At 35.9% G+C, this 17,224-nt stretch overlaps 1 protein-coding gene across 1 annotated transcript in view; it reads right to left on the bottom strand.

Annotated features, from left to right (window-relative positions):
- Positions 1-942: 942 nt before the first annotated feature.
- unc119a (unc-119 homolog a (C. elegans)) overlaps positions 943-17,224 on the bottom strand; it is a 29,658-nt gene continuing 13,376 nt past the window's right edge. The window contains exons 2-5 of the mRNA XM_059330908.1: positions 10,560-10,673; positions 8,824-8,917; positions 2,033-2,205; positions 943-1,906 (exon numbers count right to left, since the gene is read on the bottom strand). Coding sequence (XP_059186891.1) covers positions 1,794-1,906; positions 2,033-2,205; positions 8,824-8,917; positions 10,560-10,673 — 494 coding nt within the window. The 3' untranslated portion in view covers positions 943-1,793. The remainder of the gene's footprint in view (positions 1,907-2,032; positions 2,206-8,823; positions 8,918-10,559; positions 10,674-17,224) is intronic.

The raw sequence follows: 17,224 nt of genomic DNA, 5'->3' as shown, positions 1-17,224 counted from the left end.
TTGTGGGTTCCCATAGAGCCCATTTCGATTTGATATCTTGAGGTCAGAGGCCAGAGGGCCGCTTCAAAAATGCCCATGCCAGTTTACCCCTCTTAAAAAACTTTGGCTAACCATGTAGCGTTACTTATAATCCTTCCCGACAAGCTGCTGTGGACAACAGAGCCTGCAGAAGTCTCTTAACCCTTTATCAGGCAAATAACTATATTTGGTAACTTCAGGTAATATTTCGAGAAAAAAGTTGCAAATTTACTAGATTACAGTGGCAAATCTACAAGAAAAAAAGTTGCAGATTTAAGAGATTTAAAGTGGCAAATCTGCACGAAAACAGTCACAGATTTACGAGAAAAAAGTGGGAAAAAAACAACTTTTGTCTCCCAGATTCACCACTTTAAATCTCATAAATCTACGCATTTTTTTCTCGTAGATTTGCCACTTTAATCTCGTAAACTTTTTTCTCAAAATATTATTTGGGTTTATGTTTTTTTTAAACATTCTGGCTGTATGTAATATCCTCCAATATTCTCTAGGGTTGAAATTTGGAATTTGCAAGTATTTCAATGAGTGCCCTATTAAGGGTTAAAGACAGTAATGTGGTCCAGTGATCTACCAAGTATCAGAGTACTTTTTTTACGTCTAAAAACACAGATTAGATTAGATTTTAACTACTGAATCAGGTAACATTGTCATTTTGTAATAAATCTTTTCAATCTCACCAATAAAAGTCAAGGAATCAAGGATGGCAAATGTAATTATAAACAAGAACACACTAGCGGTATACCTTGGTTATATTTACATTTTTGATTTTGTGTCAGATGTTTGTGATTCTTTTTAAGCACCACTGTATTGACCATCTATTGTCTGCTCAATATGATTTATACTGTTCTGTTTCCTTTCTTTGTTCAGTTTCATCTCAAGTGAAAAACAAACAAACCATGGATATCAACATTTCGAAAAAATCCCATATTTATTGCAGTGATGGAATTTCCGCTGTCAAAACTTTACATACTTTTTCATTTTATACTTAAAACATTTATCATAATTAAAGTATACACAGTGTTCAGTACTACGGAGAACGTACTGGATATCAAAATTGGTATGGTATAGGTTTTCTGACACTTCAAAGTGGCTATTTATTTAGAAAATACTCCTGAAGTAGTAGTACTACATGAAAACATACAACAAATGACACATCCACATAGACAAAAGTACACATTTCTGTTTGTCGTTCATATGAACAGAATGAATCATTCAGATGTGTGCTACTAGAAATTTAAGAAACTTCAGGAGTAAAAATGTAATGAGCTTCCTATACAAACTATATAAATGTACATCTGAATGGATTAATTATTATTAAACTTCTCAAGGGTCTCTATGTCTCATGGTCTGTTTCTGACTCACTGTCACCTTGTTCTCTTCATATTAATAGCTATCAAAACACACAAAATGCAAATGAATGGTCCTGATGATCAAGTGGAACCCACATATACAGACTGAAATCAACAGTATGTACAGACACTGCATGTGTTTACTGCCCACACACACTCGCTCACACACTCTGATGCACACTGATGATCAAACTGGCAGAATTCGATGTTCCTGCAAAGAGGCAAAGGGAGGAAATCTATTGGTCTGGCAGCTGAATACCTGAATGAAAATTAATGGCGTTAACAGGAGTGGGACACGAGTGTTTAATGCCAGCAAAATTGTCCATGAGCTCGTCTGTTTCTGGTCCTGAAGTGGTGAATGGAAAATGTCTAGAACGGGGGAAGAGTGGAAGGTGGAAGGTGGTGGTCCTATGGCCCCCCGCTGTAGGAATAGTCTGCCTTGTTGTGCATCACCAGCTTGTTGTCCACAAAGTAGAAGCTGTCAGACTGCGTCTCATAAGGGTGCAGGATCATCTCACGCACTAAGAGAGAAGAAAGACACACAGCACTAAGGACTCTGCATCATCACATCCAGTGAGATCTAATAAAGCCTCTCTGTGTGGGCGTGTTTGTCTCTCGTGTGTTGGCGTGTTGTGTACGACACTCACTGATGTCCTCAGACAGCGCCGGGAACTCGTAGATGTGCTCGCACGTGTTCTTGCTGCTGGGCATGCAGAAGCCGAACTCGAAGTCAAAGCTCTTGAGCAGCTGATCGCGGAAGTAGTGTCTCTCAATCATGCGGAAGTTGTTGATGGGTGTGTCGCCCACTGTGAACTCCACCCTGCAGAAACACAGACAGGAAATCACTGAGCCAACCTGAAAGAAATCCATCACTTCTGTGTTAAAATTACTTTTCTTAACCCATAAGAACCCACGGTGACACGGGTGTAACAAACACTTAGCCTGGCTAACACCAGACCAAATCTCATTTGAGATTTGGTCTGGACACCTGCCGTTCATTTCTCCGTAGAGGAGGTGTGGTTTACGATCCTCTGGAGCCGTTTATTGGGACCTTAGAATGTCTATCAAAGCGTCTGTAGGTAGCTCTTAGCCAATCAGATCAGTTATACCAGATGACGTAGTAGACCAACAGAAATGGATGTTTGTTGTGTGTGAGAGAGTGTTGCTTGCTGCTTTGCTTCTCCAGTTCTCGCTTTCTGCAAGATTATTTATTTTCACGCTTTATTCCCCCTCATGTCCTTCAGCCACACACATCCACTGATTTTATGGGCAATAAACAAGCTGCTGCGGGTCTCTCGGCGGCTCCGCTGTCCCCCGGCTCGGAGCCAGATCACCGGCGGTGACCGGCGGTCTCGCCGGCTCGGCACTAGCGGCACTAATAGCCCCGCTACCAGTGATCTCGCTACGAGCCGGGGGACAGCGCAGCCGCCGAGAGACCTTTCGCCTTTCAACTTTTGCTCTAAACTATTTAAAACACCGTCTACAGCTAAAGAGAGTTTCGCGTCTGCAGCAGCCATGTTGGATCCGGAAAACTACAAGCTTCCAAGTGCCGAGTAGTACGCGTCATCGTCTTGCCGTCCCTCCCCGCTCTGTGATTGGATCTCTAAAACAGGGCTAAGAAACCTTCCTGGTTGCCAGACCGCCTGGAGGTTCGAAATTAAATTTGAGCGCGCAAGGCAGTCTGGGTATACCCAGGCTAACAAACACTTTAAATCTTCTTGAATCTCCCATATTCAGCTTTATGCTTATCTTTAACACATTAAATCCCTAAGCGACACATACTCAACACCCTGGTGTGGTGGTTATGTGACTGTGAGAGAAATTACTTCTCCAAAATGTGATTGGAAACAGAAATCTAAAAAAGTAGCTAATTTAAAAAAAAGCTTATTTTTTGTTACTAGGCTTAGTTTAAACCCATTTAGCAATTATGATCTGTTAATAGGGTGTCCTGTATTGCATTTAACCCTACTATAGTTTGTTATTTGTTTTTATGTATTATTGATTTATTATTATTTTGTTACTTAAAAACAAATCTGAAAAATATTTTTTTGTTAAAACACTATTAATGTCACAATTTTAATATATGTTGTGGAGATGCAGAGAAAAAGGCAAATTTGTGTTTCTGTAAGTAGAAAAGGTGTTGAATTTATTGATTTTAAAATAAGAAATATCATAAAAATAAATACCATAATTGCCCAATGTGACATATATGTCACATCACAGATCTTTGACATTTAGTGGTAGTATTTTTTTTTTTTTAAACATCAGAAATGTGTTCATAATTGTCTTTTAAGGACAAATGGGTCTGGGTTCTTATGGGTTAATATAATAATTGCTGATATATGTGAACATCATTACAGCAAAGTCAGAAAACCTCAAAGTTAGAGTCAAGTCCATCAAAAAGAATGTAAGTAAGTTGATCCAGTTTATCTACACACTTAACTTTGGGCCAATCCATGAACCCATTGGCTATCTGTCTGATTATGTTTTAGCCCCATGGTTAGCAGATATCCGAATAATGGAGATCCAGGAATCCAAGAATTCCTCAACTTGAGATGCATGAATGAAGTTAGTTTAGAAACAATACGGCCACATTGTTTCAATGCATGTGGATGCATATTTTGTTAAAATGTATGTACGCAGTGTGCATTGAGCAGTGGTCTAAAAAGTATTCAGATCCCTCACTTAAGTAAAAGTACTAATACCACACTGTGAAATTACTCCACTACAAGTAAAACTACAAGTAAAATTCCTGCATTCAAAACTTACTGAAGTTAAAGTACAAAAGTATCAGCATCAAAATGTATTTGAAGTATCAAAAGTAAAAGTACTCATTATGCAAAATGGACCCACTCACATTGTTATATATATTCTAAATATGTTATTAGATTATTTTTTATTGATGCTTTTTTGTAAGCAGCATATTATGGCTCATTTAAACTAAAATAAAATTGAAAAACATGTCTAAATACTTTAAATGTATCATATTTTTTATCTTCAATCTCGACCTGAAAAGTAACTAAAGCTGGCAGCTAAATGTAGTGGAATAAAAAGTACAATATTTGCCTCAAAATGTAGTGAAGTAGAACTATAAAGTTGCATTAAAAAATGGAAATTAAGTGGAATGGAAATAAAATGGAAGTACCTCAAAATTGTACTTAAGTAGAGTACTTAAGTAAATGTACTTAGTTACATTCCACCACTGGCATTGAGCAGCTCTATACATCCTTAAAAACAAACAAAAAAATAATACCCGAAGCTCAAAACAGAAAACACAACTTTCAGTGCCCCAGGTGTGTCTGACTCATCACCACATGTAATTATATATCTCAGCACTACTTTATCTGACAGTCTGGCAGCAGTGGCGCTTCTACACAGGGGCCTCCAGGGGCCACTTTCCTGTGAAGAAGCCTTTGGCCCCTGCTGTGGCCCCTGTGTCAAATGAATAATAAAATGATAATTTTATAACGATGAACAATGGAACAATTCAAACCTTTTTTTTTGTTCAAACAATATCTCATTGTACACAAAAGGAACCCAGAATGTGAACATTGTATAATAGTTTAACTCTCTGGAGTCTTATAGGGCTATTTTGTCTATTTTTGAATCCGTTTCATGTCTTTATGTGTCTTTGTAAGTCATTTTGTGTCTTTCTTGGTCATTTTGTTTCTGTTGTGTCTTTTTTTAGTTATTTTGTATCTTTTTTTTTGTCATTTTGTGTCTTTTTTTGTCATTGGTGTCTGTTGTTGTGTCTTTTTCAGTTATTTTGTGTCTTTTTTTTGTCATTTTGTGTCTTATTTTTGTCATTTTGTGTCTTTTTTTGGTCTGCTTTGTTTTTACTGCACTTTCAAAATAAAAAAAAGTGATTGTGCACAAAAATGAGAAATGTCATTGTCATACAAAAAAACTGTAATTGTTTGTGAGTCTCATTATTTAAATCAATGTATTTGTATCTTCCAAAAAATGACTTAAATGAGATGTTTAAATAAGATAAAATAAAGATTTTGAATGCTTAAATATCATCTTTGCCATTTGTTAATGTGCTGATGTGTAAAACTGGTCTAGAACCGCCACTGTCTGGCAGAAAACAATGTATTCAAACTTTTTTGTCTTGCCTTATTGTCCATACTATTGGGTCTTTGAGGAGGGGTAGTCTGCTACCCGAGCAGCAGGGGGCGCTGTGGTTGCTGTGGAAACTATATTTGGCAGCTGCACGTGCAGGAGCCGAACGGCTTCCTGTTGCCGTTAGTTACTGCAACGGCAGCTGTTAGAGCAGACATATGAGCCAGCAAGTGTTGAAGGAAACATATCAGACAACTTATATCAGAGTGAACAGAACAGGGTTTTGATTTGTTCTTGCATCCAATTTGGAGATGGAGCCTCAACTGGTCAGATTGATCTTTGGATATCGTCACACTGTTAAAATAATCGTCATTTTTTGTCAAAATTGTTTGTTTTTTTGTGCCTAAATCATCTCCTCATGACGCCAGCCACATATGGTAAGGCCTACATCCTCAGTTGATCAGATCATGTGATTTTACCCCTTTAAGATCATCACTTCTTTGACAATTTGCCACATTCATAGGCATCAGATAAGAACCCAGCAAAGATTGTTTAGTTATCAGTTTAGTTTATCAGTGTTTTATTGTTGACACTAATATTGGTAACACTTTATTTTGAAGGTGTCTACATAAGAGTGACATGAGCGTGTCATATACATGACATGGGATGTGTCATGAACATTAATGACACTTTGAAGTAACATTAATGCTCATGATACTTGTCATGTCATGTTTCTGACAGGCTTGTGTGACTCTTATGTAGACACCTTCAAAATAAAGTGTTACCATATCTTGCTTAAGTCACAAAGGCATGTTCAAAAAATTGCCAGGTCATTTATTTCTCTTCAGTTACATAATTTACACACAGTGTTATTACTATGCCAATAGCCATCCTTTGTTACATCCTTTTTGAGTGAAATGATCAATAAATGTCATATGTTACACTTTTGGTGAAGTTTTTTGTGTTTCCTGCAAAACTTGAAAAAATGAATTAGCCGAATATTTTAACAGGGTGACGACGTGAAACAGGTATTTGTGACTTAAAGCACTAAGTTAGAAGGTAAAGAGCCAAACAATAAACTTTACTTGTGTAGCACCGAGAGAGAAGATAGAATGTAACTAACTTAAGTTAAGTACTGTACTTAAGTACAATTATTTATGGTTCTTGTACTTTACTTGATTATTCCATTTTATATAACTTTCTACTTCTACTTAACTACATTTTACAGGCAAATATTGTACTTTTTACTCCACTACTGCACAGCTGCCAGCTTTTGTTACTTTTCAGGTCGAGATTTAACATAAAAGACATGATCAATTTAAAGTGATTTTTTAAATCAAACCACATAACAGTATTTTAAGTAGTTAAAATGAGCCCAATCATTACAAAACTAGAACGCTGATAATATATCTAGAAAAAAAAGTTGTATATTTATAAGTAATTTCTTGTATAATTTTTTTGATAATGAATTTCTATTTTTGGTAAGGATAGATATATCAGTAATGAATTTATATTTTTATATGACAGAGATAAAAGATAATTTTAGATAAATTTAGGATTTAGGTAATCAGTATAGGTTCAGATAAATAAAGTAGCTGGTTAAAAATCTATGAATAACTTACAGAGAAGGGTGTAATTTTCGTTTTTAATTTTCTATTAATATTACTTTGTTTGTACGATCATTTCTCTCTTTTTTTCAATGCGCACAGCTATGTCACTGCAGCAAATTTAACCCTTTATCAGGCGAAGAACTGTATTTGGTAACTTCAGTGGATATCAAAATGAGGACCCCATGTCTCTCTGTGAGATCGTGGAACCACATGGATTTCTTCCAGCTAATCAGCAAAGATCAGATTCTCAATATTTTGAGAAAAAAAGTTGCAAATTTACTAGATTAAAGTGGCAAATCTACAAGAAAAAAAAGTTGCGGATTTAAGAGATTTAAAGTGGCAAATCTGCGTGAAAAAAGTCGCAGATTTACGAGAAAAAAGTGAAAAAAAAAGCAACTTTTTCTCCCAGATTCACCACTTTAAATCTCATAAATCTGCAAAAATTTTTCTCGTAGATTTGCCACTTTAATCTCGTAAACTTTTTTCTCAAAATATTACCCCCCTCCCCCAGGTCCGTATGTTTTTTTACACATTCGGGCTGTATGTAATATCCTCCAATATTCTCTAGGGTTGAAATGTGGGATTTGCAAGTATTTCAATGAGTGCCCTATTAACGGTTAATAGTGCACAGGACACTTTATATCTAACATACATTGACATTTGTCACTAAGGCAAACTATGATCTGGATGAGTGAGTTGTTGTCACAGAGTAGGAGTCTGATGATGATGAACAGCACTCAGGAGCACTGACAGATATTTGGTGTGTGACTCAGCAGGTGGGCCCGGCCGCTCTGTATGTTCACACTTATCATCGTCAGCCTGCCGTCCCACGCTGACGCCCACACGCCTCCCACATCCGCTATGTGTCTTCTGTCAGTACAGCACGGTTCGATGGACATTAATGCATCATTCAGCTTTTTCAGACACATGTCTCTCCCTCTCTGTCTTAAAGTATACAACGAATGTTAAAGGAGGAACCTGGTCTCACAGGAATCCGTGAAATAGCCACGGAATCTCTTGACTCAAAATCCGTGGAATAGCCACGGAATCACTCAAATTTCCGTGAAACTGACACGGATTTCGCTACAATGCAAGTTAATGACAGTCATATCCCGTGGCTATTCCAACATATAAAGTGATTATGTACATTCACTGAGTGAATATTTAGAAAATAAAACATATATTTCTCGCTAGGAATGTAATCAAAATCCATTTTTATGCAGAAACTAGGTCAAAATATTGTTTTTTTCACTAAAAATGAGAGAACTGTCTGCCATGTTTTTTGTTCTGACCGCCGGGACCTTAAATGTCACGTGACTTGGACACAAACCAATAGGAATAAATATCCATGGAATAGCCACGGGATATGACTTTACTAATAACTCAATTGACCTTAATTTGCAACATAAACATTTTGATAAAAAAGTTACAAAAGTAAAAGTGTAATATCCTCCAATAACACTTGAAAAAAGTGTTGAAATTGTCAATTTCCAAGTACTTCAATGAGTGCCCTATAAAGGGCTGCAATTTAGCGTTTCTACTCAAATATGTTTACATTCTTTAAAGTTCAAAAAACTTAATTTTCTCACATTGTCTAATAGAATATAGTATTGTATGTATTGATTCTCTGTCTGAAACGCTCTTTTTTTTAGCGCATTTCTTTGTGGTTTTGAGTGTTTTGATACCTTCATAGTACTTATACGGCACCTAAACCTGCTTCATAATAAAAGAATCTCACTCTTTACAGTGTGGGCTCTTTTACTTACGTGGCTCCAACCTGCCGCAACTGCAGGAAGGCCGGGGTGAACTGGTATCTGACAAAACGGCCGGCGTTGGGGTCACAGTGCTTTCTGCCTCCAGCTAAAGAAGAGTCATTGATATAAAAAGAAGTGAGATGGAACCACAGCTAACATTAGAACCATTAGAACATTATCTAAACAAACTTAAACTCTTTAGCGTCTTAGAGACAAGAGAAATATCATCACAACATCCAAAAGATAGTGAGAGGAAAAAACAAGTGGCTCACATCACAAAACAAAAAACGTAAATTTATGATATATTCAAAAGATGAAGACCGATTTTCAATCAATATTTTGTGTCATATCTTCGGTAAGTAGCTGTGTAATAAGCGTGATCATGTGTTATGTAGAGCAGGGGTTCCCAAAGTGTGGTGCATGCACCCCTGGGGGTGCGCGAGATGAAAAATGTAATGGCGGTCTGATAATTACACAATTACATTTTTTTCCCCCAAACAATAAAGAAGTGTAAATAAACATTTCCTTTGTAAAATCAAAAACTGTAATATTAATTAATTAATAAATGCAGGCTATTCAAAATGCACTTTATCTTAAAATGAAGCGTAGAAGAAGTTATCTTCTTCCATTTTTCCAACCTGTGTTATGATGACGGGTTGTTTTAGCTCCACGCTCATTTAAACTTGCTGCAATTTTTGTTCAACGCGGCTCAAAATATTATAACATTTCCCCAATTTATGTGCTTTCTACCTCTGATCCTGAGCCTGTCATCATCCTCTTTGCTCTTAAAAGTGGAAGCTCATGCATAACTTTGTTGCATTATATTGAAACTGTATTCAGGTTAATTCAAATGCGAGACCGCATTGTTGTGATGGTGATTATTTTATTATATGTGTGTTCTCATTTAAGCATGATTAAACATGCCGCCTTTAAATGGCTATAAAAAAGCTTATTGTATTTTGTTTTTTTTGAAGGTGTGGGGGATCGGGGGTGCGTCAACACGGTTGGGACATAGAAGGGGGTGCACGTAGGGGTATATGGCCATATATGGGGATATGGCCCTAAAAGAATATCACGATATTGCAGGCTATTTTTTGCAATAACGATATTCTTGACGATATTAGGAAAGTAGAAAATATGATTTTTTTTTAAGTCTGTATAAATAATTAAAAATCTAAAATGTAGTTTGAAGTACAAATCTCAACAGTTGCCAAATACAACATTTTTTACTCTTGACTCTTGAGTATGAGCAAATAATAAAAAATAACCATTTAGGGGTTCCGGGGGCATATTTTAATGATATTTTCTAAAGGAGAATAAAGGTTCTTGTATGTTTTATTTAAAGCATCTTATTTTGACAGTCTTCTTGTAAATTCTGTGGTGGATTCTGTTAACACACTGTGCTCTTATTTTGAAAGCTGCATGTGTTTAGCTACAGGGAGTAAGTAGCTTTTTGTAATTAAAACAACTTTAACCACTACATCAAGAAGTAAGAACGTTGCCAATATCATGATATGTATTTTTTTTAACCATAAAAAAAATATACCAATATTATTGTGAACGATACGATATGGCACACCCCTAGGTGCGTGGCTAAAAACGTTTGGGAACCGCTGATGTAGAGCAAGTCGGTTGGTATTGTGAATTAAACCTTGACAGGGTGATGCAGGGCCTGAATCACTCTGAAGGGGGCGCTCTACATTGAACATCATCCCTCACTGATCTAGTCTCTGAGGTCTGGAGCTGACCTGGTGTCGGGGGTTTAGTGATCTCAAACAGGACCGTCCCTGTTTCCATGTCCCGGATCTTGAACCTGGTGAAGTCGATCATGTGGACGTTTTCTTCAGGAGAACAAAGATAATCTGAAAAAAAAGAGAGAAAAAACACCATTTAGACTGCATTATCATCCAAACATATGAAACTCTGTCTGTTTCTTCTCTTTTCATGATATCAATGAGAATAAAACGAGCCTTTCATGTCATGCAGCAAGCTGTCAGTTAATGAGGAATTATGACCGATGTTGTTTTCTGCCAAGATATAGTCATTCATACTCCCTTCAATGGCCGTGTTTTTGAGTTGAAGCAAAACTTTGAAATGTCTCATTAACCCTTTACCAGGCAAAGAACTATATTTGTTAACTTCAGGTAATATTTCGAGAAAAAAGTTGCTAATTTACTAGATTAAAGTGGCAAATCTGTGTGAAAAAAGTCGCAGATTTACGAGAAAAAAGTGGAAAAAAAACAACTTTTTTCTCCCAGATTCACCACTTTAACCCTTAATAGGGCACTCATTGAAATACTTGCAAATTCCAAACTTCAAAAAAAAAAAGTTTACGAGATTAAAGTGGGAAATCTATGAGAAAAAAATGCGTAGATTTATGAGATTTAAAGTGGTGAATCTGGGAGAAAAAAGTTGCGCGTCTTAAATCTTTTCTGTTTCAAATTTCTGTCCTTTCATCAAATTAGAGACAAAATGCACAATAAACAAATAATAATAATAATAGTGCAGTGTCAACTCTATAACTGATCAGTCGTACGGTAGTTTAGGTGCAAAAACAGGGTGAGCATAACTTTCAGAATAAAGCGCTAAAGGGACATGTTGGATTTATTGAGGTGTAGTTGTAAGAGGCCTGCTGACTGTGATCTACTGTAGGTAATAAACTGACTGTGTATAAGTACCTCATAACACCTCACTTCAATAAATCAGAGCTGTCCCTGTAATGTAACTCACACATTCACTACAACATGGTCCACGTGTTGTGTTTTATAGAGATTATCCCTATCCCTTATCCCTGTGCATTACACTTAAAATGTTTGCTGTGATCATTGTTTAAAATGTTTCTACCACTTGTTTTTGTGTCTAATGTAATGAAGTTCTGAGGTTTCTGTTTTGTTTCATGTCATTAATTTGATTTGGAGTCCTCGCTGCAAATTGAAATCACAATCTTTAATCTTGACAGCCATAACAAGTCCAAAGTATAGTTTAATATAGACACCAAGAACTGAACAACCAAAAAACACACACACTGGTACTGTGTGTGTGTGTGTGTGTGTGTGTGTGTGTGTGTGTGTGTGAGCATGTCTGAGACACTCCCTTCCCAACGGAGCAGGATTAGACCTAAGAGGCTTATTGTGTTTTACCATCACATGGACTGGCTGGTTGGGAGGGGAGTGTCTCTCTCTCTCTCTCTCTCTCTCTCTCTCACACACACACACACACACACACACACACACACATGCACCTAATATCTCATTAGGGTTATGGTCAGGGCAGTTATTATTAGCGGTCTATGTTGCGTAAGGGTTGAAGGGTCTTTGCAATTGTAGGCTTCAATAAACACATTTAAAAATACTGTAATGGGGCAAAACTGGAGAAAATATGATAAACACACACAACAACATCCTTTTATGCATGCACATGTGTCTGCACACACACTGCTGCATCCTTCACGGTTTCAGAGTGTTAGAGAGCAGATGGGCCACAGGCTTTAGCCACCTCCTTGAAGGTATTTATAGACCTTTTCATAAAGTACAGTAAACTATACTTAACACCTCGTCTAAAAATGCTACTCTGGTTAAACAGGACTATTTACAGCAGTGTTTCCCAAAGCTGTCACGGAGCGAAAGTAGTTATGAACTGAAGAAATTGCTGGATAACAAGCTAAACATTTGAATCAGTTGTGTTTTCAGCAGAGAGAGATCTAAACACTGAAATACTGATTTAGAGCTTACAGAGGACAGCATGCATTGGGTGCTGATAGGAAGCTGAATATCTTTTATTCCATTTTATTATTATTATGTATTTATTTATTTTTCTATTTTTTATTTTATAATTTTCTCTTATATGGTTATCTTCATTCATTTATTTGTTTTTGTTTTTCGATTTGTTTTGTTTTTGTATATTTTGACTATATAACTTTGGTGTTTTCATTTATTTTGTACTTGTCTGGATGGATGTATTGGATAAACTGATGTGTGCTCTGACAGCTGATATAATTATGCATCCAAGGAAAATCCAATAAAAATAACTTTGAAAGAAAGCTGAATATCTCAGGTTTCATGTGACACTATGACTACACAGCTTTCCTTATTAATTAAAGCTGAAATCTGCAAATGTTATAATGTCTCACAGTTATTGTAGACAAAAAGCCATGGAGTAGATCTATAATTTCAATTCAAATATATATGGCATACGACAAAACATATTAGCATTTTTAAGCACCAAAACTTGTAGAGTGTGATATTTTCACTTGAATTGGGTTTGCATGATATCTTACAAAACAGTAATTTTTTTAATTGTGAAACGGTTGCATCATCTTTGTTTTAAACACGTCTTAACTGTTGTTAAAAAAACCTTCTTGGTTGAAATAAACTTAAAAGGGTTCAAATGAATTATTCCTTACGTAATGACAGCACACAGTTATGTAGGTGTTGTAGACAGTTATGTGACTACTTAAAATAAACATTGACCTTCCACAAGGGACACAAACAACCCTTTTCCAAAATCCAAGGATTGTTTGACGCATCACCCCTCCTTCTTTCATCATATTTAAACAGCCACGAGAAGTTTTATTCAGTGTTTTAGCATTGCACGTTAATTTAATTTTATGTGAAAAGTGATATGCTAATTAAAAATATACATATTTCCGCCCTAATAGAAGCCAGTTTGTAAATATCAAATTCCCAAATGTGATCTTCATGTGGTTAATACAGGTTACATGCATACGACGAAAATAGTGTCTATACAAATCAGTGACTTTTTTATAAATTTTATTAAAGCTATTTATTTCAGAATTCAAGAAATAGCTTTTACAATCAGACTTTTCGCTTTGGGGAAAAAAAAATCTGCAAAATGTTCTTTAATCTATATAAAACCTTTTATTTTTATTTTTTAAATCTAAGCACAGACTGATATGTTGTGACTTATGTAATCATAATTATCTTTCGATGGTACCTGACGTAACATTAACATGCAGCACCCCAAATTTACATCTAGAATAATCCAATAACCCCACTTAATAACAATTAAACAAACCTATTTGCCATGCCAAAAACTAATCAGCAATCACCAAACTATAGACTGCTATATTTACATTTACATTTAGTCATTTAGCAGACACTTTTATCCAAAGCGACTTACAGGAAGAATAAAAGCAAACAATCAAAGTATAGTGCAGAAAGAGCTATTAGTGCAGCAATAAGTGCTAGTGACAATTCTTTAAGGAGTAGAATAATCGTGTGGTGCTATATAGACTTTTTATTAAGCGTTGTATAAATGCATGCATGTGTGCAGAGAATGCACATATACCTTTCATATATATACATATATATATGTCTGTACTGTATGTTTGTATTAACATGAACGTGCTGCATCTCTCTGCACATGCATTGCAGGCTGCACTGGGCTCATCTCTGCTGTATCACGAGAGCGGTCAAGACGTTTCCCTGTAAAGCTGCTCTGGCTCAAAAACTCAAAGTCTCTTTATGTTGCTTTCCAAACTGCAGTAAGAGGGTTAGAGAGCTGCTGGCTGATGCAGTGCCCTCTAGTGACAGTTCATTTGATGTGAGGCGCTTATCTGCTCTGAGAATATTACTGTAAGCCTACTGTTAGTCTCAGATTGTGTTTCTTCTGAAGCAACAGCAGGGAAACACTTTCACACACTATTTACAGAGCTCCTGCATACGATGTGGCCTGAAACTAAACGCTGTGGAGAGTCAGTCTGACATGAATTCAAATCATCTTGCCTAGAAGACGAGCTTTCATACTGTTATATAATACTGTGCAATTAAAATACAATTTAACTCTTAGTTCACCACTCGTATGGAAGTAAATGCATCTAGAGCATGATTTATAGACAGCATTACTTTGTTACTGCTCCTGTTTGATGACAGCAGGTGAATGATGTAATGCACTCGAAGACTTGGTCTGAGGCCAAGTGACTGACGAGTCGGAGAGGAAGTCTGTTTCTTTCAATATGCTGAGGTTCATCCAAACGGAGGATTTATGTAAGATGTTAAATCAATGTTTGTCTGTGTGTGACACTGCTGACAATGTGAGCCTTCTTGTCATGCTCTACTAACAATAAAAAACACCAAATACAACGTGGCTTAGCTTCAGTTTCCATATTCTATTTTTTAATAAAAAACAGACTTGCAACAAATGCACCGTAACCATATAAATAATTATTTCTCTCTTTATTCCTAACTTGATTGATTGATCTCTTTTTGTTAAAAACAAACAAATTATTCATAGTAATTATAACAATTATAATTAAATACAATGGAATAGAATAGAAACAAACAAAAATTACAGTATACCTTTTTTCTTTTGCAGAAATTTATCAAAATTAAATCACAATAGACAAAATAAAAAAGCCTGTCTGAAAAGGAGTAGGATAAAGTGAAAAAACCTACTGTCAATTCCGAGCCCTTCGTTTTACTTTCTCTATACGTTTTTTTCCCAATGATATTCTATTCCAACCTTTAATAACACATCGTCTGGCTTTCTACCTCTGTGTTTTCCTCTCACTTCAAAAATATTTAAATATTCAAAACTAGACAATCAGAACACAACAAATCATAAACAACCTTGGCATTCATGACTATTCCAGCACTTAAATGTAGAATATGCAACATTTCCACATTATAATGTCTAAAAATGACAAATTGATGAATTTGTTGAGTCAGGTGCTTTTGTTATTCCAAGAGAAATCTTTAATTTTTCACGTTTTTTTCACAAATAATTCAAGGTGCGTTACATTTGGTTGCGTGTCAATGGTGTCATCTAACCTTTTCAGACTGGTTACCATCAAAAACATCAATATAGGGCTTTTGTACAGGCAGCAAAATATGATTCATATTTCATTTTTAGACTGTACTCGATGCAGTGTTTATATGGCGGTTGCCACTCTGGGAGGTGGATGGGTCGCACAAATGGCAGACTTTCACCCAGGAGAACGGGGTTGATGTCCCGTGTGAAAACAAAAGGGAACAATTTTGAACGTAACTTCCGTTATTTATGTAAAGTTGTGAATCATGGTTTTTTAAACGTAACTTATGGTAGTCACGTCACCCTTGAAACTACTTAACTCCCAATATTAACATACATTTATATTTTTTGCCCTTAGTGTTTTTTAGCTTTGTGCATCAAAACCGCTTTTGACAAGCGCTCATATGTGTTGTTATGGTTGGAACTGACAAACGGTTTATTCTGTCGTTTAGTTTGGAGATCTTGTTGAACCTTAAAATGGTAAATGGACTACACTTGTTTAACGCTTTACTCACACACACACACACACACACACACACACATACATTCAAAAGCCCTGTTTAACCCTTTATCCGGCAAAGAACCATATTTGGTAACCTCAGGTAATATTTCAAGAAAAAAGTTGCAAATTTACTAGATTAAAGTGGCAAATCTACAAGAAAAAATGTTGCAGATTTAAGAAATTTAAAGTGGCAAATCTGCGCAAAAAAAGTTGCAGATTTACGAGAAAAAAGTGGGGAAAAAAGCAACTTTTTTCTCCCTGATTCATCACTTTAAATCTCATAAATCTGTGCATTTTTTTTCTTGTAGATTTGCCACTTTTATCTCGTAAACTTTTTTCTCAAAATATTATTCTTGTATGTTTTTTTTTTACACATTCTGGCTGTATGTAATATCCTCCAATATTCTCTAGGGTTGAAATTTGGAATTTGCAAGAATTTCAATGAGTGCCCTATTAAGGGTTAAGCCCTGTAGTTGCTCCAACTTCTGGGGAAACACCTGATGACAGGTCAGGGAGTAAAATCTGTGAATCTCACATTCAGAATACATGCAGTAATAATAGCACCACATTTTTATCTACAAAGCATTATTTTTAATAATGGCTGCCATTTTGCAACACAATAATCACTAAATTAAGTAATAGAAATCTAAAATTGTGTGACATATTTTCAAAATGAATCCAGCTTACAACAATGTTTTACTATGAAAAGTGGCTCATACCAGCCAAGCCACACCAGTAATGTTTTAATGTCACAACATGGTCAGTAAATTTAACTGTATGATCGTCCGTGTCACTCAAAGTCAGCTACTACAACAAACAGAATCTAATTATGCAGCTGTTTTATTAGAGTATAATGACATAATGTGAATACATTTAAATAAAACTATAATATATTAACTCATTGCGATGCTGGTTGTTTAACAATGAAGACAATATCTCCAATGCTACTTCCCAACGCCATCAATGTTAATCTTTTGTTGTTGTTTTAATTGAGGGATTCCATAGTGGCAGAAATTGCACACAGTGTATTTAAACACCTCCTAAAGGCATTATCTCCCAAACTATAGTCACATTAAATCAATAGATGTGACATATCTCCATTTTCCCTCAATACTTTGTCCAGTCAGGACTGGAATAGGTACG

Source organism: Centropristis striata, chromosome 4 (genome assembly GCF_030273125.1).
Source record: "Centropristis striata isolate RG_2023a ecotype Rhode Island chromosome 4, C.striata_1.0, whole genome shotgun sequence".
Lineage (NCBI taxonomy): Eukaryota > Metazoa > Chordata > Actinopteri > Perciformes > Serranidae > Centropristis > Centropristis striata.
The sequence above is the reverse complement of the archived record's forward strand: the minus strand, read 5'-3'. Positions and strand labels throughout refer to the sequence as shown.